The 27,704-nt window shown below is 43.2% G+C and overlaps 2 protein-coding genes across 5 annotated transcripts; both read left to right on the forward strand.

Moving 5' to 3' along the window:
- The first annotated feature begins 613 nt into the window (after positions 1-613).
- LOC145819189 (uncharacterized) lies at positions 614-1,654 on the forward strand. The gene is made up of 4 exons (XM_082913143.1): positions 614-856; positions 939-1,037; positions 1,246-1,517; positions 1,645-1,654. The coding sequence occupies exons 1-4, from the start codon at positions 614-616 to the stop codon at positions 1,652-1,654; spliced, it is 624 nt and encodes a 207-aa protein (XP_082769269.1).
- A 17,013-nt stretch (positions 1,655-18,667) lies between these two features.
- LOC114311332 (uncharacterized) lies at positions 18,668-25,822 on the forward strand. 4 transcript variants are annotated; one of them, XM_082915962.1, is made up of 5 exons: positions 18,668-18,962; positions 22,159-22,238; positions 23,041-23,127; positions 23,587-23,761; positions 25,491-25,822. In XM_082915962.1, the coding sequence occupies exons 1-5, from the start codon at positions 18,846-18,848 to the stop codon at positions 25,545-25,547; spliced, it is 516 nt and encodes a 171-aa protein (XP_082772088.1). In that variant the 5' UTR covers positions 18,668-18,845; the 3' UTR covers positions 25,548-25,822. The 4 variants fall into 4 exon arrangements, with proteins under 4 accessions (XP_082772088.1, XP_028113272.2, XP_082772089.1 ...); XM_028257471.2 differs by having other exon boundaries at positions 25,507-25,822; XM_082915963.1 differs by having other exon boundaries at positions 18,704-18,962; positions 23,647-23,761.
- The last annotated feature ends 1,882 nt before the right edge of the window (positions 25,823-27,704 follow it).

Below are 27,704 nucleotides of genomic sequence, written 5' to 3' on the forward strand. Positions count from 1 at the left end.
TTCTCAGCTATGGGTCTATGTATACTTCCCAGCATTAGCCCCAGAGTTGGAGGTGGCAGGGCTTCCCATGACCCCATACTCACTAGTGTTCGAGGGCCCGCACCGGCCGAGACCCCGAGAGACCCTCATTTACTTGCGACAGTAGTTTGACACTGTGCGGCATTCGGAGGTACTTCAGAACTTTCAGTTCCTTTCATTTTCATCTTTGATTTGCTCTGTATATTCCCGATTTCTGATTGGTTTATGCATTTGTCATCCGCAGATCTCATGGCAGCCTTGGGCGCCCCTGGGTGATGGTCCCCGACTTCAGTATACCGGAGGGTCGGGCACCTCCCAGTATAGGGTCCTGCTCGAAGGGCCGGTTGGCACGGCGTGGTTCCTGGGGGAACGCTTTCTGCGTCAGGTATGGGGGTATCTTTCTCAGGATCCTCCCGCAGTACCCCCAGTCAGTATGCGGACTGCTGACAGGCTCTCTTTCTCGGAGGTAGTCGGCGCCATGCTAGGTAGTGATGCTTTACTATATCTTGAGGAGGGGGACTACGCCACTTACCGTCACATATATTTGATGCCTCCATTGACGGGAGCCCGTACCCCGATGACGAGGCCTGCTGGTATGTCATCCTCGGGCCAGGCCCGGGCTCGGGCTGCAGACGCCCCTTCCACTAGCGGGGCTGGTGCATCTAGAGGTGGGGGTAGACCGGTTCCTCCGGTTCCGTCGACTTATCCTCATCCTGGATGGCCAGATATGCCGACTGAGTTGATGGCGTGGCAGTATGGGGCTATCTCTCCGACCCCGATCCCGCTAGAGCCTCCGATGCCCAGTGATCGATACGCCATTGATCCTGACTCACCGCTGGTATGCTCCACTGTTTTTCATTCATCATTCAGATGTTTAGACATTCTTTTGTTCACTGATGATTATGAGCTCATATTTGCAGCCACCGCGAGGGTACATGGAGGAGGTGGTTGGACTGGTGGCCACACTCGAGGGCATGGTCCTGCGTAGGGAGGCACAGTTGTCTGTCGCGGGCATTCAGGTACCTTTCAGTTTTCTGGCATTTATCATACTTCTGATGACATGCTGATTTCTACTGCATCGATAGACTACTTGTGTAGAGCACATTTGACACACACCCCACTTGTACACTGTATTTACATGCACCTACTTCACGTAGCCTTTGCTTGTATCTGCATCTGATGTATATACTTGGACTGATGTATTTGAATTGAACTCTTTGTTTTCAGATGCCTTCATGGTCCGGTCAGCCGCAGGCCAGGCCACCTGGGCCTCCTTGGGGAGCTGGGCCGTCTGGGCCTTTTCAGGGAGTTGGGTCATCCGGGCCTTTTCAGGGGGCTGGGCCATCCCGGCCTTTCCGAGGAGCCGGGCCATCTAGGCCTTTTCGAGGAGCTCGAGGAGGGCCTGTCCGCAGACGCAGGGCTCGCGTTGTAGAGGCGGAGCCTGATGAGGAGGAGGAGGAGGAGGATGAGGATGAGGAGGAGGAGGCTACCGACCGTCAGTTAGAGACATCTACTGAGGAGGGGGGCTCCGGTCTTGGTTCAGGGAACAGAGGCGAGGCTGAGGGGGATCCTGAGGATGACAGCTCTGACTCAGATGATGATGATGGTGCAGATGTTGTTTCGCAGAAGAGGATGAGGAGTGCTTCTCATTCCCGCTCCCGAGGACATTGATGCTGCTGTTTCCTGCTTTATTTTTCTTTTGCTAGTAGTTTGTAGCACTTTGCACATTGTTAGGTAGTTTTATTTTTCGTAAAACTTGTACCTTTGTTCGTTGTAAAGCATGATGGAATGAAACAGCTTTTGAAAAGGTGTTTGTATTTCAAACTTTTAGCATCGTATCGCATCATTTTATTTTGCACAAAAATGAAATTGAATGGGAGTGTGCATTGTGTAATCACCAAGTCAGGTAGTGAACCGACACAACAAACTAAGCAACTCAACTTACTAAGATATAACAGAACCTTTAGCAAGTTTACAACTCGATAAACAAAATGCAATAACGTTGACAACGCAAATAAACAAGATTTAAACAAAGATTGCTTAAACAGAGCGCAATGACTCGAAAACACGAAACACGTCCGCTCGACAAACAACTCGATAAGCAAAACAACAACTCGATAATCAAAACAACAACAACAGAGTGTACTTCGGACGATCTGGGCACCGGAACGCATCCGAAACAGAGGGAAATGAAGGCCTTTGACTCTCCCGTTGCATGGGAATGCTTGAAACTTTTCCTTGAAGGGTAAAACAGGACCAAGGAGGTACACTGCTGCATTGCCGGCCACCTTTGGGAGCTGGCCGGCCAATTTTGTGGAGAGATGGAGCCGGCCGGCCAGTTTTGTAAAAAGTAAATGGCCGGCCAGCCAGAAAAGGTGGCCGGCCGGCCACTTGTTCCTGCAGCCACCTAGTTTTTGACACGTGCCCACGTGAATAGTGTTTTTCCTTTTATAAAAGCCTCAACTTCGGGAACATTCATTTCATCTTAGTTTTAGACAAAGATGGAGGCGTTTCTCGCGGAAAAACTCACATCTTGGATCTCTTCTCTAGATGGCTCGGAAAAGCTGAACTTCTGGGGTTTCGGCTTGAATGCACTATTCACGCTGAGCCGTACCCCGCTACAGCTCCCTTTTCTCCATGCCGCGGCAAGGTTCTGGAACCCAGTGACGCATGTTTTTAGCTTTGGCGGCCAAGAGATGTGTCCCACTTTCGAAGATTTTCAGGTTTTGATGGAGTCTGAATGCTCTGAAGTGATCTTGCCCCAGCTCCGTTTTGGCCATGCTCAGGCTTTAGAGCGGATGTGTGGGCTCACGGCGCATGACGCTCGATCTCTGATCTACAGTGGGGAACTGGACATCCTCGGCTTGATCCACCGTTTTTCCGACGCCGGTGACCGCAGCGACCATTATTGGCAAGGTTTCCGGCAACACGCCCTCTGCTTGTGTTTGTTGTCTCACTTTCTGCTTTCCTCGGGTTTTGGCGGAGCTAGCATTCGCCTGATTGAAGTTGCCCAAGGCTTGAGAGAAGGAAAGAGCTGTATTGCCATGACCTTGGCCGAGACACTGATGGGCTTAGATTCTGTCTATCAGCGGGAGGCGACTAGGTTTGCTGGGAGTCCACTGCTGCTGCAGGTAATGTTTCCCACCCGACCTTACATATATATTTACTCACATCACTCGGCCTTCAGGCTCGGTTTTTCTCTCAAAACCCTTTTCCTCACTTTTCTCTCAAATTACACCTCTCTATTCTTCATTCTCTCATTTTCCATCCCTCCCCCCAGGTATGGTTAATGGACAAGTTGCAGGTTGTGGACTCTTGCCCGGCCTATTCAGCTCGAGGCTACTTCTTTCGGCAGCGCCTAGTCAATGCTCTTGACGAAAGGTGGTGGTTCGATTGGATGTGCAATTTGTCCGCAGACGGCATTGCTTGGCGTTGTCCTTGGCTCAACCTCCCGGCAATGAGCTATAGTATGTCCCGGCTGATTGGGATCCAATTGATTGGTCTAACCCACTGCGTATTCTATTTTCCGTTCCGGTTTCTGCGTCAGTTTGGTCATGATCAGACCTACCCACCGGAGGGGATTGAGTACCCAGCCGCTTTCCCGATCCGGGGTGCACAGCTTGCCCGATATGCCACAGCATGGAGGACTAGAGAGCTCCTGGCCCCTGCTTCCGTTTTCAGTTGCACTTTGTCCGATGAGTGCTTGGATTGGCTCAACGAGGAGGCACAGGTTGGGCCTAGCTTGGCATCAGATGCTTCGTCTAGCTCTGGGAGGGGACGCAGAGATACTTGATTCAACTATGCCCCAAATTTATTGCCTATTTAGCATTTTCAAGTTTTCTTTATGAATGTACTAAAAAGCAACCTCGATTGTATGCAAGAGCAGGAGAACTCTGTTTTGAAATCAATGAAATTGAAGTTTGTGGTACTGAAAATTTTCCGCTTTGGTCCAAAAATGGTCTAAGTCGTAAAAAGATTAATTTGAACAAAGTCGATTTTTTATTAAAAGTTTTCAAAACCATTTTCGATGTGGATCAGAACTGGACACGCCGAAGATCTGTCACTGAGATGCACAACCCCAGATCCCTGCAACTAGAAAGTTGCCCCTAGTCTGAAGAACAATGCGGCACTTCATGGCAACGGAAAGTTGCCCCTTGTCTGAGTAACTTTGCACCGTCGCGGCAACGGAAAGTTGCCCCTAGTTTGAACAGCACTGTACCGGAGATCGCGATAAATGCTGATGGATAAAGATGACTGAGATGATCGAAATGGACAGAGTTGATCGGGGAAGAGTTTATGGCTGAACTTCAAGGTGAAGTTGCCTACGTATCCCAAAGATGGGAATCAAGCCTTACGTAGTTCAAGCTAAGGTTCACTCGAGTATTTTCACTCTCCTTTTGCGCTCTAACTTTTGCCAAGGCCGCCCTTTGCGGGTTTTCAACCTTGCGAGCTCAGTTTTTATATTTTCTAATTTTTGTGCTCTGACTTTTGCCTAGGTCCCCCTTTCAGGTTTTCGGCCTAGCGAGCCTTTCAAGGGTAATATTTCTTCAACTTGTCCATATTGATCGGTTGTGAGAACTCCAAGCCATCTAGATCCATCAGAACCACAGCTCCACCTGACCAGATAGCTTTGATGATGTAAGGACCAGTCCAATTGGGTTTGAACTTGCCCCTTGGGTCGTGGATGGGAGATCGGTTGTCTTTGAGCACCAAATCTCCTTCTTTCAGATTCCTGGACTTAACCTTCTTGTTGAAAGCCCGGGAAATTCTGCGTTGATAGCCTTGGATATGGTACAGTGCTTTCAGTCTTCTTTCATCAAAGAGCATGAGTTCTTCGAATCTGCTTTGCTGCCAATCTGCTTCGGCTATCTGGCATTCAGCCAATACTCGTAACGACGGAACCTCAATCTCGATGGGTAGAACAGCCTCCATTCCATAGACCAATGAATATGGAGTTGCTCCAGTAGAAGTTCTGATTGAAGTCCTGTAGCCCCACAGAGCAAATGGCAGCTTGTCTGGCCAATCCCGGTAGGTTCCCACCATCTTTTGCAGTATATGCTTGATATTCTTGTTGGCGGCCTCAACCGCTCCGTTGGTCTGCGGCCGGTATGTAGATGACTTATGGAAAGCCACATTGTATTTTTCCAACAAGTCTATCACTTCTTTCTTGAAGTGGGAACCATTATCTGAAATTATCTCGTTTGGCACCCCGTAGCGACAGATGATGTTGTTTCTGATGAACTTTACGACGTGCGACGCCTTCAACACCGCGTATGATTGGGCCTCGACCCACTTTGTGAAATAATCTATCGCTACTAGGATAAACTCATGCCCGTTTGACCCCTTCGGGGTAACAGCTCCGATCACATCAATTCCCCAAACCGAAAAAGGCCATGGTGAAGTCATGTTGTACAGCTTTGACGGCGGGATGTTCATGCGGTTTGCATGAATTTGACACTTGTGGCATCGCCGAACAAAACTAATACAATCCTCCTCCATGGTTGACCAGTAGTAGCCCTGTCTGAGGATCTTTCTGGCCAGCATTACTCCATTCATGTGTGCACCGCACTCCCCCCCATGGATGGCCTCCATCAGGCGCTTCGACTCTTCAACTTCTACACAGAGCTTATGCATTCCCAGATGACCCCTTTTGTACAGCTTTCCCCCGCAGATAATGAACTGAGCAGCCATTCTTCTGATGGCCCTCTTATCCTTGGCATTTGCCCCTAGTGGATACGTCTCCATTTCCAAGAAGTTCCAGATGTCGTAATACCAGGGGTTGCCGTCTTGAACCTCATCTATGGCGGAAATCGACTCGTATGCTGGCGCAAACTTTTGATCAATAATGACTGGATGCATCCGGACTCCGGACGGGATGTCTATCATGGAAGATAGAGTTGCTAGTGAATCTGCGAACCTGTTGTTCTCCCTTACGAGGTGGGTGAAATTTAGCTTCTCAAACCGAGGAATTAACAAATCCAAGGTTTGGTGGTAAATTATCATCCTTTCCTCCTTGACTTTCCAATCTCCTTTTGCTTGAGATACAACTAGGTTTGAGTCCCCAATGACGTCCAACCGTCTTGCCCCTAGTTCTAGGGCTGCTTCCAGGCCAGCAATACATGCCTCATACTCTGCCTCATTGTACGAGACTTTGAACCGGAGCTTGAATGCTAAAGGGATACGGGAATCGTCAGGTGCTATCAGCAACACCCCTATCCCATACCCGTACTGGTTTGACGCTCCGTCAAAGTACATCGTCCAAGTTTCATCTTCGACGTGCAGAATGGCTTCATCTGGGAATAGGTACTCAACCGCTTCATCCCCCTCAACCGGGTGGTCGGCAAGGAACTCTGCTACCGCTCTTCCTTTTACTGACTTGCGCGTTACATACTTCAAATCAAATTCGAAGAGCAACAGCAACCAACGAGCTAGCCTACCCGTAAGTGCTGGTTTCTCGAAAAGATATTTGATGGGATCCAAACGCGAAACCAACATTACAGAGTGAGCTAATAGGTAGTGCCGCAGCTTCCTGGTTGCCCATACCAAGGCCAAACAAGCCTTCTCCAGCGGTGTATAGCGGGTCTCGTAATCCAGCATCTTTTTGCTCAGATAGTAGATGGCCCTTTCCACTTTGTCTTCTGATTCCTGCGCGAGCATGCAGCCAATGGTAGTCTCAGTTACCGAAAGGTACAATATCAACGGTCTCCTCGGCTCTGGTGGTGACAACACGGGCGGGTTCTGTAGATATTCTTTGATCTGTTCAAAAGCTGCTTGACATCGGCCGTCCCATTGGAATTTCTTTCATTTCTTCAGGAGACCAAAAAGTGGTTCACAAGTCAAGGTTAATTTAGAAATAAACCGTCTTATGAATTGCACTTTACCCAGAAAGCCTCGCACCTCCTTTTCAGTCCTTGGTGGTGGCATTTCTAAGATGGCCTTGATTTTGGAAGGGTCGACCTCGATGCCCCTTTGTGTAATCAGAAACCCTAGCATCTTCCCTGCTGTAACACCAAACGTGCACTTCTGGGGATTCAATCGCAGCCGAAACTCTCTAATCCTTTGAAAGAATTTTTGTAAGGCGGTGTAGTGGCCCTCTCTTTCTTTAGACTTGACAATCATGTCGTCCACATATACCTCAACCTCTTTATGGATCATATTATGCAATATTGTAGTTGCTGCCCGTTGATACGTAGCTCCAGCATTTTTCAACCCGAATGGCATCACTCTATAACAATATGTCCCCCACGGGGTAGTGAACGCAGTCTTCTCCCGGTCTTCGGGTGCCATTACTATCTGATTATAGCTTGAGAAACCATCCATAAACGAAAGCAAGGTGTGTCCTGCCGTGAAATCCACCAATTCATCAATGTGTGGCAAGGGAAAGTCGTCCTTCGGACTAGCCCTGTTCAAATCTCTGAAGTCTACACAGACCCGAATTCTGCCGTCCTTCTTTGGCACCGGAACAATGTTGGCCAACCAAGTTGGGTATTTAGATATCAGCAGGAACCCTGCGTCAATTTGCTTGGTGACCTCTTCCTTAATTTTGAGAGCCCAGTCCGGGCGGATCCTTCTGAGTTTCTGTTTGACAGGGCGGGCTTCGGGATCAAGAGGGATCCGGTGCTGTACAATCTCAGGATCGATTCCAGGCATGTCTTCGTAGGACCACGCGAAAACCTCTTTGAAATCTTTTAATAAAGCGACTAAGTGCTCGCGCTCCTCCGAAGACAACGTGGACCCGATCTGGACCAGCCGCGGGTCCTTCTCAGTACCAACATTCACAGTAGTGATTTCATCCATTAAAGGTTTAACAAATCTTTCCTGCTCTTGATCAATTAACCGTTGCAAAACTGGGGGAATTTCTCCCTCGTTGTTTTCATCAAAATTTTGAAAATCTTGATTTAAGCAATAAATCAAAGGCACAGAAAAATACTCGGAAACCACATCCACATCATTCTCATTAAATATTTCCAAGCCGTCAGATTCCTCTGTTACAACAGACTCAAAAGAAAATGAAAATGACGACCTAGACAGGACTGTGGCATCCGGGTTATCATCTCCAGGAATACCGGACTCAGACTTAGTCGAGCTGGAATCTGATTCCGACACACAAGATTCGGTGGAATCAGATTCCGTCTCACTACCTGACCCGGAGCTGCTAGATAAAAAGCCTTCTTCATATTGCCAGATGAGAGAAGGTGCGATAGATGCATCCAAGATCGGCGCTGGAAAGCCCGCAGCTATTTCATCTCCAATCATAGAAACCGAAGAGTTATCCCCCAAGCACTCTTGGCCGATCGGAGGATCTGATAGTAGACACGCCAGTGCTACCCCCATTTCAAGCTCTGTGCTCTCAGGATCCACTGTTCTACACTGCTCAACCTCAGTTGGTGGGTCTGTCTGCGCTTCGGCAACGTCATCCCCAGATAATTGTATGTCGAAGAAGATTTCAAAACCAGGAACGCGCTTCCTCTCCGCGTTCAGCCATGGCTCTGGGAAGCCGCAGAATGGAAAATCTTCCCCCTCCCGGACGAAGCGTCCGTTTAGGGTACCCCAGATGGGCCTATGCATTAACTCAAATGGCTTCCCAGCCTTCTTTGCTCTGGCCCTTCCGGCCATTTCTTTTCCTTTCCTCACCCAATCCTCTTTGGTGGGCAGATAACCCAGTCCAAAGGTGTGAGGGTTGTGTGGCACTTCGGCCAACACTGAGACGCCCTTCCGGCCGCTTCTCCCTAATCCCATCCCGGGGGTATGTTTTAGCTTGTTCATGAGGTAGATAGATTGAGCACTAACGTACATACCCTCATTCACAGCCATGACATTCTGCACCACTTGAGCCTCGGCCAAAGTGAACCCCGACAAAAACACATCCTCCGTGCCGTGCTCGATCTCCAAGACAGGTGTGGACACTTCCGGCGGCGGATGGATTGATGAATTCCCAAAAACGATCGCTACCCCTTTCCCGTGAGGGTACTTTAGCATTTGATGTAGAGTGGAAGAGACTGCTTTGACCTGGTGCAACCACGGTCGCCCCAAAAGTAGGTTAAAGGTTGCAGGAACGTCCAAGATATGAAATTCAATGCTGTGTTGTCCTGGACCAACCTTGGTTTGAATTTTAACAGTCCCCATCACTTCTCTGCTGGTATTGTCGTATGCTCTGATCACTTGAGTAGTTGGGACGAAGTCTACGGGCTTCAACCCGATTGCATATGCTGTTCTGGTCGGGCAGACATTAATCGCAGACCCGGTATCAACAAGTACCACCGGTATCCACTTATCTCTACATTCCACAGAAATATAGAGAGGTTTGTTATGATTTGTGCCCTCGGGCGGTAGTTCCTTGTCCTAAAAGGTTAATGCCGGGGAACCTCCTCCCGGAAAAACCAGCCCAACCAGCTGTTCAGGCGTGGTGTCTATGGAGAGTTTGGACTTGTCCATAGCAGACAGGACAGCTTCTCTATGTACTCGTGATGCCATTAGCAGTCCCCAGATGGAGATGTCTGCTTGTATCTTTTTTAACTGTTTCAGCACAGCTTCATCTTCAATCTGCTTCTCCTTCTGTTTCTCCGCTTCTCTATCCTTCCCGGATGCCTCGGGTTGGTCCAGGTGTGGGGGTTTGAAGTACCGCCCACTTCTCGTCATGTGGTCAACCTCATCGAGGTACCAAGTGTCATCCGGTTGATTATTTCCCCAGTCTTCATCCGTGTGGGCAAGACATAAGTTATCGTCTTCCCACCACATTCCGTCGGCAGCCAACAGACACCTGTCTGGCTCCAGTTTAGTTGGCTCCGGTTTAGTTGCACTCACAGTACTCCCTGTCCACATGCTCGCAACATTCTCCATCTTCGTGCACACAGCACTTTCAGTCCCCTCAGGGCCTTTAGCTTTCCTAATTCTCTCAGCCTCCTCAAACTTTTCTCATTCCAGCTGCATCAGTACAGCTGTTTGTTCAACAATTCCTGTATCCATAATGCCCATGTCCCGAGCGGAATTCTTAGCACTGGCGCTCTCCGGCGATACAACTTGACTTTTGGCCATTCCGGCCACAGCTGATACCTCTGCCCCTGCCGGGCTCTGTTCTGGTTGGACTTCCCCCACTTCATCCTGTTGATCCTCGAGCCATCCAGTGGCCTCTACCGATTCCTCATGGTCGAACTAGTTGATTGACGCATCCCCCGGTTCGTGGTCATCGAAAAATTGCAAGTTGGCAAAGTCCTCCTCTACGGCTGTCAGATCATCTGCCCATAGCCCAGATCCATCCCCCCGGATCATGCATAGCTCTCCTGTCTCTGGCAATTCTATACCTAGCCCAATTCGGCTCGTTGATAGGATGTACTCGCTTGGATCATAGGCTTCCCCAGCAAAACTCTGTCCAGTCCCAGATTCAACAATCTCATTCTCTCCCAAAATCTGCCCTGCCCTATCTTCGACGGTCACCACCGTCGGTTCTGGTTGGGTTTTGGAGATGTCCACCATGCACAAGAAGTCAGTGCAATCGGGGAGGAGCACCTCCGGCTTGGGTAGGTGGGTCGGGGTGATATAGATACTGGGATCGTAAGATGCGACCCCAGTTTGGATAAAATTAATTCTGTTGGGAGGGGGAGGTTGGTTATGTGGTGGGAGAGGGTTGGTTGTGACATTGGGTTTATCAGGAGGCGCGATCACCTGTTTGTCAATAAGATCCTGGATCTCATGACGCAATCTGTAACAACGGTCGGTGTCGTGACCGTGTTGTTGGTGATACGCACAGTACTTTGCTGGGTCATGAGAGGGAGGGAGTGGATTCTGTAATGGCTTTGGCTCCAGGGGTTTCAAATGTTTTTTCCTGATCAATACCCCTAGAGCTTTGGACAGGGGCATATATAGTGGGGTAAAGGTTCTTTGGCCTCGCGGTTGGAATCTGTTGGTTTGTGTGTTGCTTCCGGACGTGCCGGAGAAGGGTGTGGCAGCCATGGGCCTTGGAGGGGGAGGGGGAGTGGTGGTGACCATACTAACTTCCGAGGCTCTCGTATTTGCAACGCCACTCGGGCCCGCATTGTTGTTACGGTTGAAGGTCCTCCTCGGTTGTTCCCTGTCGTGGTCAAACAGACCTTGTTTCATTGCATCTTCGATTTGCACCCCCATCTCATGTAAATCTGCGAAAGTAGGAAAGGGGACTACAATCATTCTTTGCATCAACTTTGGGTGGAGATTGCGCACAATCATCCGGATTTGATCTTTGTCAGTGGGCCTTAAAGTCATCATTGACGCCTTTGCCCTCCATCGGATCACAAAGTCCGAGAAAGTTTCCTTGGGCTCTTGCCTTGTCGTTTCAAGATCACGGGTTGTGATCTCGATCTGAGTGTTGTACGAATATTGCGCGACAAAGGCCTCAGCCATTTCATCCCAATTCCTTTTCACTTCATCTTGTAACTTTGCATACCAGTGGGCGGCCACACCCGATAGGGTTCGGCCGAATAGTGAAAGCTTCTGTGGTCGTGTTAGGCCCAGTGGCCGCAAGATGTCTGCAAACAGTTGGAGATGGACCATGGGGTCGCCGGACCCGTCAAAGCGGTCGATTTGTGGCATTTTGAACCTATCGGGGAGTGTTACGGCCTCCTCGGTATATCCGTCTTCGATATCCGGCATAGCCTTGACCCCTTGGGATTTCTTAAAGAGCTTCTCCAGTTTGCTCAATTTCAGAGCTGTATGATCAACCTCGAACTCGAAGGGAGAGTCGGGGCGATTGGGTGCATGGACCTTGGACAGTTGTGGTGGAAGTGGGGGCTGAGCTGGCCCCGTTGGAAGATTCGTATCCTCTTGTAAGTTTTGGACATTCGGCAGGGTATTCTGGGCATTTGGTGGGGCGTTCTGAACAGTAGGTGCCTGCTCAGGTAATGGAGCCCCTGCCGGAGGAGGAATTTGGTGTGAAGCAGATGCAGCATTCTGCTGTTGCAATCGGGTAATTAGCTCAGCCTGCTGGGTCATAATCTCGGCCTGCTGCTTGGCGAGTTCATCTCGGCGAACGACATCCTGCTGCATGGCCCGCATGGTTTCTTGCATTTGGCGCACCATCTCCTCAACTCCTGTTGGCGTTGCCATACTGTTTTGATCTATCTGAACTACTGGCAAATCTGTCTCAATGGGGATCTCAATCCGACTGTCCACTGATGGGGGAAACCACTGTTCTGGTGATCTCTGTTCAGATACACTGCGCTTTTTCTGCTTTCTTCTGGTAACAGGGGGTAGAGAATGGAACATTGGCTGTCCGTCGATTAGATCCTCAGATCGATTGAGTCGACGACCTCGTGTCCAAAGTGCTTGGGGAATGCCTGCTGGGTTGGAAGCAATTGTGCTAGAACTGACCTAGCAAAAGATAAATAAAGCGAAAAGGAAATAAATAAACAGATAAACGAACAGCATAACAGCTTGAAATAAAATGCATGACACACAGCCGGGCATAACAACACACAGTTGATAAGCTGAATACACGTTGTCCTCAAACACTGATTATTATCCCTGTATCACTGTTCCCTAAAACAGAATCTGATACCCGCAGATAGCTGATTCTCAAATACTGGCTGATGCCCGCAGGCTTGATACCCATAATACTGAACTGATGCCCGCAGGCCTGATGCCCAAACTCGTATACTGAACTGATGCCCGCAGGCCTGATACTGACAATACTGAATTGATGCCCGCAGGCCTGATGCCCAAACTCGTATACTGATACATGCATTCATGTAGAGACGCACTCTAAAGCACATAACAGATAAGTGAGAGCCAAAACACCCCTATGTTGGGGTAGGGTTTCCCTGTCCTATTTTGTCAGGAGCTAGGGTTTCACTACGCACAGAGCAGTTTCAAACAACCTATAAACGGGTAAGCAACCTGTCCTAGTTTGGAATGGTCACTATGGATCCGAATATGCACTAGGTCGAATGGTCAAAGAGGGTGCCCCGGTAAAACCGGGGTTTGTGTTCCCATACTGGCAGAGCCCACAACCGGTCAGCCTTATCGTCATGCCTTGACAAGACAAGCCTCCGGCAAACCGTCCAGGAATAGCAGAAGGCAAACACGGTGTCCTAGGCACACCAATGCAAATGCAATGCAAAGAAAGACAAAAGTGTAGTCAAAAACAGATATCATGAGTTCGAGTCAAGTTCTCTAACATCCCCAGCAGAGTCGCCAGAAACTGTAACAAGCCCGCGGAGGACCTCGCTACAGCTCGGACTCGATTTGTAGTCACGGTTCTAAGTCTGAACCAAAGAGTCCAAATCCGGCAAATCGTTTTGAGAAAAACAGATTTTGAAAGAAGTGCCAAACATGGACTGCTTTGCCAGATACAGAGTCGCCACCTAAATGTTTTTTTTTTTTAATGGGAAATTTAGGAAACCCTGACTCGTTGCCAAAGGCCACGTGTCCGTCATCACCAAAGTTGCCTCGGCTCGGGAACTTGGGTACGATTGGGGAAGGTCACTTTGTGAGCACCCCCGCTCGCCCGATCAAAGATCGACCTCTACTAACCATGATATCTATTTTTGAAAACATTATGAGTTCTTATTCCGGTTATTAGCCTAGGTTACTATGTGATGCGCACAGCATACAAGTATAGACTGGATCGCCTGAATTGGAACAAAAACATTTCATGTTCGCTTTTTGAAAATGGTTTGCTACCCGCAGGTAGGCTTGAAACATTTGATGATTTATTCCAATTCAACTAACCCAACCTTCACCCACAGGCATTCAGGCAGTTATATCACATAAGCATTTAGCCTCATGGTAAGCATGCTATTTATGGCAGTCACTCACACGCATGCAGGGATGCTAAAGCATAAAGCTTACCGGCTACTCCAAGCCAAAACAGAAACTCATTAGAATTTTATGCATGATCCTAACTATACAGAAATGCCTAATGCAACACATGCAAAATGCAACTATAGCAGGCTCGGCTATTCTAAGATGGCATATGAAATGCTACAACTATCATGTATTCGACTTGTAATTGAAATACAAATGCAGTTAGTATGATGCGCCGAGCCCGGTGCATGCAAAACAGATGAATGATGCAAACATGCTGTCATACTGTATGCTAATTTAAACGTGCCCTAATCTAACCATCATAAGCAGGTAAATAAAAGGGAGAAAGACGTGGGGTTGGAAGACATACAACACACACACGCACACTTATTACAGTTTTGCCCTCGCGCAGAGGGTCAGAATAAATAATACAGTCCCAAATGAAAGAATATTACAGTCCAAATATTACAGTCCAAATAATATACAAATTCCTAATTAATTTAACAAATAAACTAAGAAAACTGTAAAACTAGCATGCAAGCCAGGGACTGCCTCGCTTCTGATGAATGATGCATGCCCGGGCTGCCTTGCGCGAAATCCACCGGGATGCCCCAATTAGCCTCTGTTTAGCAGTTATTCTTGAAACGCGTGCCAAGTTTCGAAAAGTTGCTGATTCTTCATTTTGCTGCAACAGAGAGCAGGAAAGGGGCATAGCAATGTATTTTCACAAATATATGCACGCTTCGATCCTCGTGCCACCAATCACGCATACCGAGGCATGATGGCCGAGGAGTCGAATTGCACAACTCAATGTAGAATGAATGCACATGAAAACACAACAAGACCTAACTCCATCATGGATGATCCGGAGTGTCGGTGACTGGGGAATTGAGACACATTCCGTCACTAGGAGTACGAAATGCATCTCGTTTCCCGTGCCCGGGCTAACTCCTATCCCGAACACGATGCAATATGCATGATATGCATGAATGCAACTAAGATACAGCCTAGCATGCACAATGCTATGAAAATGAGATGCCTCGAAATACGTGCACACGGGCACGCAAACCGAGAAAATGACAGAATGCGATCTAAGATACAACCTAGTATGCACTATGCTGTGAGAAATGAGATGCCTCAAAATGCGTGCGCACGGGTACGCAAATCGAGAAAATGACAGAATGCGATCTAAGATACAACCTAGTATGCACTATGCTGTGAGAAATGAGATGTCTCGAAATGCGTGCACATGGGCACGCAAACCGAGAAAATGACATACATAATGCAAATGATGTGAAATGCGATATGGGCTTACGCTAACATGAGAGAGCCTCAGCCGCACTCACAGAAGAGGCTGGTGGATGAAAATGAAGTGCATCGAAATGCGTGCACGTGGGCACGCAAACCGAGGCAATGCATACGCAATGCAAATAACATAGAAATGGCATACAGAACGCAACATGGACTTATACTAACATGAGAGAGCCTCAGCCACACTCACATAAGAGGCCGGTAAATGAAAATGAAGTGCCTCGAAATGCGTGCACACGGGCACGCAAACCGAGGCAATGCATACGCAATGCAAATAACATGGTAATGGCATACAGAATGTAACATGGACTTATACTAACATGAGAGAGCCTCAGCCACACTCACATAAGAGGCCGGTGGATGAAAATGAAGTGCCTCAAAATGCGTGCACGCGGGCACGCAAACCGAGACAATGGCATACACAATGCAAATGCATGGAAATGACATACAGAATGCAACATGGACTTATACTAACATGAGAGAGCCTCAGCCACACTCACATAAGAGGCCGGTGGATGAAAATGAAGTGCCACGAAATGCGTGCACGCGGGCACGCAAACCGAGGCAATGGCATTCACAATGCAAATGCATGGAAATGACATATAAGCATGCTAGTGGATTTTCAGCAATGAAAAGTTGGGGAAAACTGCCCCGAAACGAGGCGAAAGTACACCCGATGCACGGAATGGTCCCGAAACATGAATTTTGGCACCCGAAATGGCCTATAGCTATACCAAACATGCACAATTGGCATATGCAATGAATAGACAGAAGCAAGGAAGCCCCTAAATATTCACTTTTCGAGTTTATAGCATGGCCAAACAGCAAACCAAGATAGGGCAAAACTAGCATGCAAGAAATGGCCCTAAACATGGGATTAAGAAGCAACTCATAGCTGATGTCCTCAAACAGGTTAGGGCCCTTCAACAAAGTTGAAGAGGGGCCCAAAATATGATGTTTTTCAGAACTGTAAAAACCCCAAAAACAAACACAGGTATGGCTGCACTCTCATGCAAGAAAAAGGGCCAAAAGGTGGCCAAAGAGGCAAGTGGTATATACAAAGCCCAAACTGAAAAATTCCCTTCTACAACATTGAAGAGGGACAAAAAATATGACTATTTTAAGAACTGTAAAATGGCCAAAACAGTATACAAACATGCTAGGAATGCAATGCAAAATGAGGCTCAAAAGTGGCTATAACACAAAGTATACAAAATATTCCACAAACGGCCAAAGACCCTTAATGAAACATGAAGAATGGGCCAAAATAAGACTATTTTCAGAACTGTAAAATGGCCAAAAACAAAAGCATGATAGGCTAACAAAACATGCAAGAATGGGGACCAAAAGAGAGATATAACATGAAGTGGCATATTGAGGTCCCAAACCATGAAAGGCCCTCAATGAAACATGAATAATGGACCAAAATAAGACTATTTTCAGAACTGTGAAATGGCCAAAAACGAAAGCATGATAGGCTGCCAAAGCATGCAAAAATGGGACCAAAAAGGGAGTATAAAGGCAAGTATAGCATGGAGGTCCCAAACAGTGTTGAGTCCTTCTTCAATGTTGAAGAGGGGCTCAAAATAAGCCTATTATCAGTTTAAAACATTCTCCAAAACAAATCACACACAAGCTAAAAATATCATGCAAGAAAATGACATCTTAGAGGGATAATGAAGCAAGTGCAAGATGGAGGGCTCAAACAGGGTTGAGCCCTTAATGAGACATGAATATGAGCTCAAAAGAAGGCCACTTTCAGTTATGGCCGGAGCTCAAAGAAAAAATAATAGATGGCTAAGAAATATTGCAAAGAAAAGCTCAAAAAAAAAGGAAATGGCAACTCACCCTTGGAGACAAGTCTTTTGTTGCTTCTTGGACCAATTTGCAGCACCTTTAGCCTTTGAGAAGCCCTCCTTGTTGCTGGAAATGAAGTGGTGATGGTGGTGCTTGGTGGTGATGAAGAAAACAAGGTATAGAACTTAAGGATTTTTAGGAAAATGAGGAAGATGGAGGGAGATATGTGTATTGAGGCTTGAAGACAATTTTTTCCAACCCCAAAATATGATATGGCCTGCTGGTTATATGGACCAAAAAGGGGGTGTAAAGGTGGGGGAAAAGGAGGCCAACTTTCCCCCACAAAATATCCCCCGGATATTGATATTTTCCGGGGGATAAAGCTATACAGCTGTAAAGTGAACAGTGTGAGGATCTCGGCCGGCCAATTATTTTGGTTGCAGGTGGCCGGCCGGCCACACCCCCTAGCCGGCCGGCTAGGGGTCAAAAGGGTCAAGCTGATTTAGTGGCCGGCCACCACATGATGGTGTCCTCCCATGTGTGTACATCACAAATATGTGGTTCAAAGTTCAAGAAAGTGGCCCCAAGGTGTTCAACATTAGCCCGGAAGGAGGGGTTCAAAAGGGTCAGGTGGAATTACTGGCCGGCCACCAACTTTTAGGATCCTCCCAAGTGTGTACATCACAAATATGTGGTTCAAAGTTCAAGAAAGTGGCCCCAAGGTGTTCAACATTAGCCCGGAAGGAGGGGTTCAAAAGGGTCAGGAAACATTACTGGCCGGCCACCAACTTTTAGGATCCTCCCAAGTGTGTACATCACAAATATGTGGTTCAAAGTTCAAGAAAGTGGTCCCAAGGTGTTCAACATTAGCCCGGAAGTGTGAAAAACGGGCGTCGGAGGGCGTCGGAGGATGTATAACTGGTTGCTGCAACAATTACTGGCCTCCCACCCTTCAGTGACCTCCCCGGTGATAAAACATAGGTACCTGCCAAAAATGAACGAAAACCGTTGCAAAACGAATGTTCGGGGGCCAAACGCGCAGTTCGAGGTCCCGAAAATGGGCTGTTAAGCACCGAAAGTGGCATCCGGCCACGAAGTGGGTTTCTCAGACCCTAGTGTCCCTCAAAAGGGAGAAAATAGGAAGTATGCCAAAAATCAGAACAAACGGAGATGGTTAGGCGGTCCCGAATCGAGGCACACGGCCAACGATTCTGAAAAACTGGAAACCGGACTCCGAAATGGGCAAAATGGCCTACGACCACCAAATGTAGCCTACGGCCACTGAGAGATGGTCTACGGGACCTCTCCCTCCCCTCGGGGAAAGAAACAGAGAAAACCGAGTCTGGTTCGCAAACCGAGACAAGGCATAGAAGAGGGTTCGGAAATCCAGAGGTAGGGCTTACGGCCGCGACTCTGAGACTTCTGAACGAGCACGATATGCAACGTCACCGAGCGCTCAATCGGTGATGTCTGAGTCTTAAGGTCGGTCAAAAATGGGGTGTCTACACATATGACATGCCGTTAATACATCAACTATACACGACATGCGTATACCAGTCGTTAAAAATATTGAACATTTCACGACGCACAAAAAGTCAGCTGTTAAAAAGTATATTTTCTACAACGCACATATGCTAGTCGTTAAAAATATTTTAATTTTCACGGCACTCAATTTCTATCGTGAATAATATGACCAAAAAAAAAAAATAATAAGCGCCAAAATGAAAATGTTGGGCGCCAAACGGGCAAAAAAAAAAAAAAAATCAAAATTGATTAACTCTTGGCTTTTTACAATCGAAAGGGACCAGGGTTCATCAAAAGGAGCATAGAAGGGAAAGAAGGAGCATAGAAGGGAAAGAAAGAGGGGGGGGGGAGGACTGGCCACACAACCCTTGCTCCACCATTGTTGTGACCTCTTTTTGCAGTAAGAAAGAAAAGAAGAAATGGGAAAGGAGAAGCCAAAATCCATAGGAGTATGGCCTGTAGTGAAACCCTTCGTCAATGGTGGAGCGTCTAGCATGCTCGCTACCTATGTTATCCAACCCATCGACATGATCAAGGTACCCTATTTCTTCTTCTTCTTCATCTTCTTCATACTCTTTCTCCTTTTCTCTCTCTCTCTCCCCATCAGTTAAATCTCGCATCTTTGTCCTCTCTTTCAAGGGTTTCAGATCTTCGACTTTGTTAATGTTATATCTTCATGTTGTGCTTCTTTGTTCTACTTCTGTTCTGCTCACTTTTCACCCAAAACTGTTTGATTTTCTACTTTGCTTTGCTTTGCCCTCAAATCTTAGACCAAAAGCCTCCATCTCCAACCTTCATTATGTTGAATTGTGAGATGAAAGATGATTTTTTTATTTTTATTTTTATATGTTGGTTAGTTAAGATCAAAGTGGAAAGTTACATGCTAAATATGAAGAATTTTGTTTTTGGAATCTAAATATGGTGTTTGATTTTGAGCAACTGCTTTTGATTTTTGACGAATCGAAAGCACCATACTTGTTTGTAAATATGCCTCACTGAGAATTTCTTTTCATGTGGACTTTGTATCCTTCGCCCATTTGATTTCATGCAATTCTATGTAGCTCTGAGTTGCGAAGAATTCATCAGAAGCTAGATATTGCTTGAGTTATTGGTGCATTTATAATAATGAACATGTGCTAGATAAATTTTGTAACTTTCACAAATATGCACACTATCTATTTGAGAATGGGAGCTATGAGGAGGATATGGAACAGTTTAAGTTTTTAAACAACTTTGCTAACACCAATGTTGAGTGCAAGCCTTAACACAATGTGAAACCCTGCAAAGCACAGCTGCAAAACCAGTAGTGCCACAAGCAACTTCATCTTCTCAACTCTCTCTTTTCCCATACTTTTCTTCTCTATGGAGTCCTTTGGTTTGATCTACAATTAATAGATATGGAGTAACTTATGTGTGTGTGTGTGTAGTGACATTATTTAAAAGCTTGTATTATTTGATGCATATGCAATGTAATCATAGACTTATTATGAATGAGACATATTTATTACCACAATATGTCCTATAATACATGCATATGTGTTGAGTAGACTTATAATGTATATGGTCTTGTCAGTGACTAACAAACGACATGTTTTTATGACACATTCACATAAAGCGTATATAATTATTTTAAGTGCTTTAACAAGTGTTGTTAAGATACTTATTAAGAAAATTAACTTAGTGCACCAAACTCCCACTAAAATCGTCATTTTTGAAGAGGTTAGTTAGTAAATTTGTTAAAGAGATAAATTTTAAAGTTGTTCATCTCTTTAACAGTTTAAGTTTTAAAATATGCAGTTGGTTGACAATCTAACATAGTATTTAAGCAAACAGTAACTCCACTATTTGAATCTCACCTCCTACAAAAATATATATAATATTGCAAACGTGTTTGGAGAGAGTCCAATCACACATGAGTGGGCATGTTGAACAGAATAAATTTGGAGTAATATTGCAATGACTATCTACTTTAACCATCTTATCTTATCATTTGATATGTCAATCTAATTGACAATATATATATATATATATAATATTAATATGATATAGGCCTCGTTTGGAAAGTGGCTATTTTAGTAGGCTATTTGGCTTTTTGGCTATTTTAGTAGGCTATTTTAGTTTTTGTGTTTGGGAAGATGAGATGGATTTTATTTGAGTTGTTGTATTGAAAAATGTGTTGAAATGATGTTTGAGATTAAAATGACAAATTTGTCCCTAAAAATATATATTTTTAAATTGATGTCAAGGGGTAAACTCGTAATTTACTCATTGATGGAACAATTTCTGTAGCTGACAGTGTAGGCTGTGCCTACACTGCCGGCTGTGCAGCCTATTTTTTTTTTTTTTGAAAAAGCTTTCAACAGTGGGCTTTTTGGCTAAATTTTCATTTTAGGCTATAATAGCCTCTTTAGCCACTTCCCAAACAGCGCTATAGAGAAATATGATGATTGTAATTTATTGATAAATTTGTGCTTTGCAGGTAATCTGTACACTGTAGTGATTGCTTTATCTAAATCTCCAATATGTTAATTGACAAATAATTGAGAATTGAATTTTTGTTGGGAGAGACAAGGTTGAAGTAGAGCATGTTGGCCAGGTAGTTAAAGAAAAGGCCAACCTATTTCTTTTCATTAATCATTACCCAAATTTTATTTGTTCTTTATTAGACCATTGCCAACGGTAATACTATTATTTGTTATATTATTAATAAATATTTTAGCTCATCCAACCATTATTTTCCTTTTTCAAACTCATTTTTAAATACTTTTTTGGAGATCAATAATAATTGTGATTTAATCTTTGTCTGAAAGGATAATATTTGAGAACTTGCCCCCCCTCCCTTTTTTTTTCTCTAAACTTTATTTATTTGTGTTTTGGGCTTGCTAATATGCCAAAAGTTAACCAACGGGCTAATTCGATTGATAGAGAAGTTGACGTTATCTGTAAGACTATTAATTGTGAAGGTCTGGTGCTACTAATCGTTGATGTCAACCTACCCCACAAAAAATCAATGTAAAACAGATGGAGCATAACCTACCCCACAAAAAATGACACCTTAGTCGGAGCCTTAGACCCAAACTCCTTCCTAAGAAAAAAAGAAAGATCAATGTTGACTGCTCAAGACTTTATAATAGGTTATTACTTTAAAGCTTCCAAATTTTGATCTCGTCCAATGCACCCCATCCTCTTCCCCTCCAATGTGGGGAATGGCATAAAGGCAGCCAAAAAGATCCACCAACTCCCCACAGAAAGTAATATCCTAGAAAATTTGACTTATCTTTTTTGAGCATTGAGGTAGTCACTAATATCAATTGTCCAGCTTATTATATTATGGGGCATTGTCCAAACAATAAACTTTTTTTTTAAAGAACTGGACATGTCAAAACAAAATGACCTGGGTGAGAGGCTTCAGTCATATCAGCCAAAAAATTATTACTAGATTTGATTGACATTTCTCGCATATCCTGCAGGTATTGTTTAGATTGATTTGATGCAGGATTGAACACTATCTTTTATTGCATTCTCTACATCATGAGCAAACCAGTCTTGTCTAATTGTAACTTTTTGGTACTGAATTGCCTTGTGCTTAGAGGCAGCTACCTAATACATGTAGAATCCTTGTTAAAAGTTTATTGAGCACTGAGAATTTCATATTTCAGATCTCTAATTGGAACTTTTTTGTACTGAACTGCCTTATGCTTTAGTTACTATATCATTCAATGTTGCTTGTAGGTCGGTGATCCTCTTGAGAAGGCTGCACTTAAGGGAATAGAATGGAGTTATAAATCTGATGTGAAGGCTATGCCGAAAAAGTAAGCAGCAACATTAGTTGTCAGTATTTAATTAGTACTCAGTTATTGTTTGTATTGGTCTTTACATTATTCCAATCTTTAATCTCTCTTGCACCCTCGATTTCTTCTAACTAATGTTATTTATCACTTTTCTTATTGTAGTTAGGTATCTTCAATGTTGTACTTATAAAAAGAAAATGTTGAGGGAAAAAATATGCTAATGGACAATATGAAAGGTTAAATTTTATCTTTACTTGTGAAACAAATTTGAATCAAAGGCCGACTGCCCTCATTAATGCAAAGGAAAATATATTTCCAGCTCATATATGTATAAGTGCTCTGGCAATGCTTTGGGCCCTAAATGTGTTGAAATTTGATGCTCCTCCACTCTTACTCCCTCTACTTCTCCTGCTCTTGGTATGTGAATCAGTCACCTAAGCAAGGAGCACCATTTTGTTTCTTTTCCATTGAAATGGTCAAAATGTTTCCGTTTCTTAGGAAATCAAAATGAAACATAAATGAATACTGAAATTCCATTGTTTCCACCGAAACATACCAAAATGCACCAAAACACATGGGATAAGTGTGAATATTTACTTGTTGCTCGTTTGATCGATAATAACTCCAGTTCCCCTCTATTTGTTGTCTTGCATATTTAGGTTACATGGACTAGAAACAGTGACATTATAGTTGTGCAGCCTATAATTTATTGTTTAATGAATAATTGTTTCCATCTCTTGTTCATCTTTCACCTCATTGGTTTTTGTAAAAGGCTATTATGCTAAGTTTTTCCCAATCCTAATTTTATTTTCAATAATTTCAGGGGAGGTGGCAATGCTATTCAAATTGTGCAGAGACACCACTTCGCATCTCACTTGAAACAGATGGCAGTTGTTGTTCGTGTTCAGGAGTAATTTCTTGCTTTTGTTAAGGTTATCTGGTTGCTTGTTTTCTTTTCCTGCTTACTTTCAGATTTTGAGTTGATGCACAAAAGCATAATTAATAAATAGATGTACTACATTTTTATAAACATTATATGACTTGAAATTTTGAGAAAACGTTGTAATGGTTTATATATTTTAGTAAGGTTTGCTATCATTTCTTCCTTCCAACAATAGATTGAAGCATTTCTTAAAAATGTATATCATTTACAGTAATTATGCTTTTGTATTTTTTGAATTGCATTTGTAGTTGAATTTTTTACTTTCACTTGACTTCATTTTTTGGTCGCTGCTCCCTGTGCAATTAAATGGTTATTCATTTTAGGAAATATGCCATTTATCTCTCATTTTTTTAATTGGATGATTACAAAAAATATATCTACATTCGACTAAACTTAGATGCCCTTTTGCTTGTTGATAATGTCCAGGGTGCACCAGAAACCATTCAGGATATGCTCATTAATTTACCTTCATCATATGTTAAACAGATGGAGTATGCTGGTTACTTTATTTATTTGTGTGCATGCTGATGTGCATCAAGCTAAGTGGAGTGCTCTATTTGAACAGATGGATAAAGGCCTTTCTGAAGAAGAAAAACAATTGGTGAGTCTCTAGGAGAATGGTCTGTTTGGATATATTCTAAAGATGAAAGCCCGTAGTCTAAGCTTTAGTCATGTAGGATGGGTGCATGTGCATCATTATGAAACTTAAAATATATTTGAATTTGAATTCCTCCAACAAATAACTTAGGTCAAATTAGATCATCATTCACTTGATTCACCAATTTTTTTAGTAGATTACATGGATGAGGTGAAGTAATTCTAAGTCCTCTAGCATGACAGTCACTATTAGAATTTGTATGATGGACAAGGCATTATTGCAAATTCAAGCAAACTGACTTACTAATCTGTTTAAATGGGGTGTTTGAACTCTGTTACTACTATAAGCATTTTTTTCCCCATTTTATGATTTTAATTTCAGGAAAGTTGGCTGAATTAGAGGTTTGGCATACGTTGTTGTTTTACTTACATTTTGGTGAAACCATTAAAATCAATAACTGTTTCATTGCCAAACTGTAAGCTTTCTATAGGTGAATATAATTTGCTCAATTTAGCCTACATCTATTTATCATGAATTTTTGCCTTCTAAAATCGTAGTTCTGTTTATTATCTTGGTTAAAATTTATAGTTATTTTCTCAAATGGCAAGAATCTTATGCAAACTGATTCATATGAATGTTGTGCATATGTTGAGTAGTCTTCTAAACTGACAATTTGACAGTAACACAGTTAGACAATCTGACTAAAGAGGCCAACAACAAATCTTAAAAAATGCATCACATTCTTCACTCATTATAGAGAAAACATCGAACTCCACAGCAATGTATTACAACTAAAAACAAAGATCAATCAGCAGCAACATAAAAATAAGTAGGAGAGACCCTAGCCACACCTAGCAAAACTACAGCCACAAGTCTCAAAAGACTCAATTAGCAACACTGCTTCATCACGTCAAAAAAACCTTCACCACCTCAGTAAACTCCTCCACCATACTCCATTTCAAAAATTGTGCCGGGAATGTTTCATTGACTTTGCAAGCATCTATTCATGTTACTAATAGCATAAGCATAGCCTTTAGTTTGAAGCATTCAAATACTTTTTATACCTTATAGTTTGTTGTATCACTCCTATTAATTAGTCATTTTTAAAGACCCTTTGTTTCTTGTGCACTAAAGATCGTTGTCGTAGATTCCTAATTCACATGTTTCTTGTCCTAGACTCTAATTTGACTTGGACTCTTTATTTTGGAACTTACAATGGTAATGGATAAAACCTATACAAATCTAAACCTCATACATAGAGATCCTTTAACATAATTATGCAAGTCCCAAGTAGGTGCTACATTGAAGTAGATTAATTTCACCTCTTCCTCTTTTTAAATTTAATTTTTCTCTTGAGCTTCTTATGGCTTGGATTTAGTAGCAAACTATATTTTCCTGTACGAACTTAATGGTTTGTTTGAAGATTCTTACTCATTTTTCTCTAGAAACATTGCAACAAAAGGGTAACTTCATTTTCATTTGAGGTATAAAAAAAAAGGTTTTGCTTCATGTGGATTTTATTTGCATATATGTTAAGACTATTGAGATCTTGAATTTTTGCTAATTTTCATTATGACATTGCTTTTATGAAGCCATTGAATTATCTTATTAATTTTAGAAATATTTTGTTGATGTCTTAAATTTTTTTGATAATTTCTTAATACCTCAAGAAATATTTTTGTCCCTGAGTTGTTGGTCTTTGTACTTATGTGAAGTTTTCTTTGTCATGCAGACAAGAAATGCAGCAGGGTTAGTTACTCCAGTATTGCCGCGGGTTTGGGTGCCTTAACACAAACATTTGGCATCCTCGTCCCTGTGATGGGAGTAAATGGATTTGCTACAACTGCAGCTGCAATTGCTATAGGAACTATTGTCGGTAGTTTTAGATAATCTCTTAATAGTTGTCGATATGTTTAGAAAGTTAGATATGCATAGTTTTGGATGGTTTAAACTTTTTGTACAGTTTAGAACTTAAGGATATAGTTTCTGAATGTTTGGAATGTATAGACAATTGTTGAATGTTTATAATTTATGGATATAGTTTCTTTTTGATGTTTCAAACAATATTTTGGTGGTTGATTGATGTTTTGTGATGCTTGTTTGTAATATTTGTTAGATTGTACAAAATTGGTCAAATAGAACCTACTGAATTTAAAAATAAAAAAACTGTATATTCTACGGCAGGCATAATAAGTCGTTGTATTACATATTTTATGACGCAGAATCAGCGTCGTTATTTGTCTCACCAATTAATGGCGTGCAAAAGTAGTCGTAGAAAAAGTAATAATGATAAACAAAATCTGTCATTAAATAGTTTTTAATGGCTTACTATAGCATGTCGTAGAAAAAATAATGACGACGCACAAAATCTGCCGTTAAATAGTTTTTAACAGCGTACGAAGCATGTTGTTGAAAATGAATGACTTTCCATGACTAGACGCGCTGTACGTCGTAAAAGAGTTTTTACGACATGCATTGCGCGCCGTAAAAACCCTTTTTTTTTGCAGTGCTAACAACATCATTGAGCTGCATCTCAAAAAACTAAAACAGAATACAAGTCAATGCTACTTTCACAAGAGCACAAGAAACTATCTGATTGCACCACTAGATGATCAAAGGCCTACCTAGTCAACCAAATTGAGAGTTCCATCAGTAATAGCTACATAGAGCTTTATACTTTCAGCTGCAACCTAAAGCAAGAAGAAGCTAAGAGGAGGCAAAGACAAACAAAACCAAGTAACTGGTGTGGATGGGATAGAGCTTTCAGTAATTCCTTACGATTGTAGGCACATGTAGACACCCTATTTTTGACTGCCTTTAAAACTTGGGCGCCACTGATTGATCATTCGATGATGAAAGTTATGCTGTCTAAACGTTCAATTTCTTCTGCAAGAAGAGCTTCTAAATCCCAACCTTAAACCCCATTTTGGACCAAAACTATTTTGACCAAAACTATTTTAGACCTTAAAATCATCTCTTTCAAGATATTTTTGAAAATGTTTCTATAATGTTCCAAGGCTCGTATTTCGCTAAAAATTGCACCTTTCGGTAAACCGAGTAAGGAAAAAATGGAAATAAATGAAAGGGAGGTGAAATCTTTGAAAAATATTTAAAAACATCTTATTTAGAGGTTTGGAGTTGAAGAAAATAGGAGTGGAGGGAAGAAAACAAGTTGAGGAGAAGTTAAGCATCAATCCGTTAGGACAAAACTGAGTAGCCTTCACTAAAATAGTCATATCTCTTTGCACACTTAGAATTTAGATGTGAGGCCACACATTTGGAAATTAGACTTCGGGGGCTTCAATTTAGACTCAAGAATGACCTTAAACGGAGTTCAGATGAAGGAGATATGCCTGTTTAAAATTGGGCCTGAAAACAGATTTTTGTGGCCGGCCACTGATGTGGCCTACCAGCCCTTGTTAGTGCCTTGTCGGGAAGTGGTGAATATTTTGCCCCTTTTTGAGTGGATTGACCTATTGGTGGACTATCGGCTACCATTGGTGGCCTGCTGGCCATTAGTGTCAAAAAGCAAATTTTTGTAGATATTTGTGCCAGCTGTTCCTACACTGCTCGAGTTGTTTCTATCTTGATATTTCCGAGATACTAACATGTTTTTCTATATATAGATGACCTCTCTCTCATATTTGAAGGATAGAAAAATCTTGGGAGCAAAAAATATCCTTTTTCTCTACAATTCTCTCTCACTCTCTCTCTCTCTCTCTCTCTCTCTCTTGTGTGACTTGTATAGCCTTTGCCCAAACACTCTAAACCAAACCTAGAGAGCTTCTTACTGAGGTGATTTGAGCTTGAATTTGAGCTCTTAAAGCACTTGAGAGTGTGAAATTGGTGGTTTATGACTTAAGGGTTCATTCCTCTTCAAGAGGTATACATTCTCTTGCTTTTGTACCATCTTTACACCACTTCTTTTCTATCTTTTCTATTGTTT

The sequence above is a fragment of the Camellia sinensis genome, chromosome 2, assembly GCF_055761805.1.
Source record: "Camellia sinensis isolate YWXY chromosome 2, ASM5576180v1, whole genome shotgun sequence".
Lineage (NCBI taxonomy): Eukaryota > Viridiplantae > Streptophyta > Magnoliopsida > Ericales > Theaceae > Camellia > Camellia sinensis.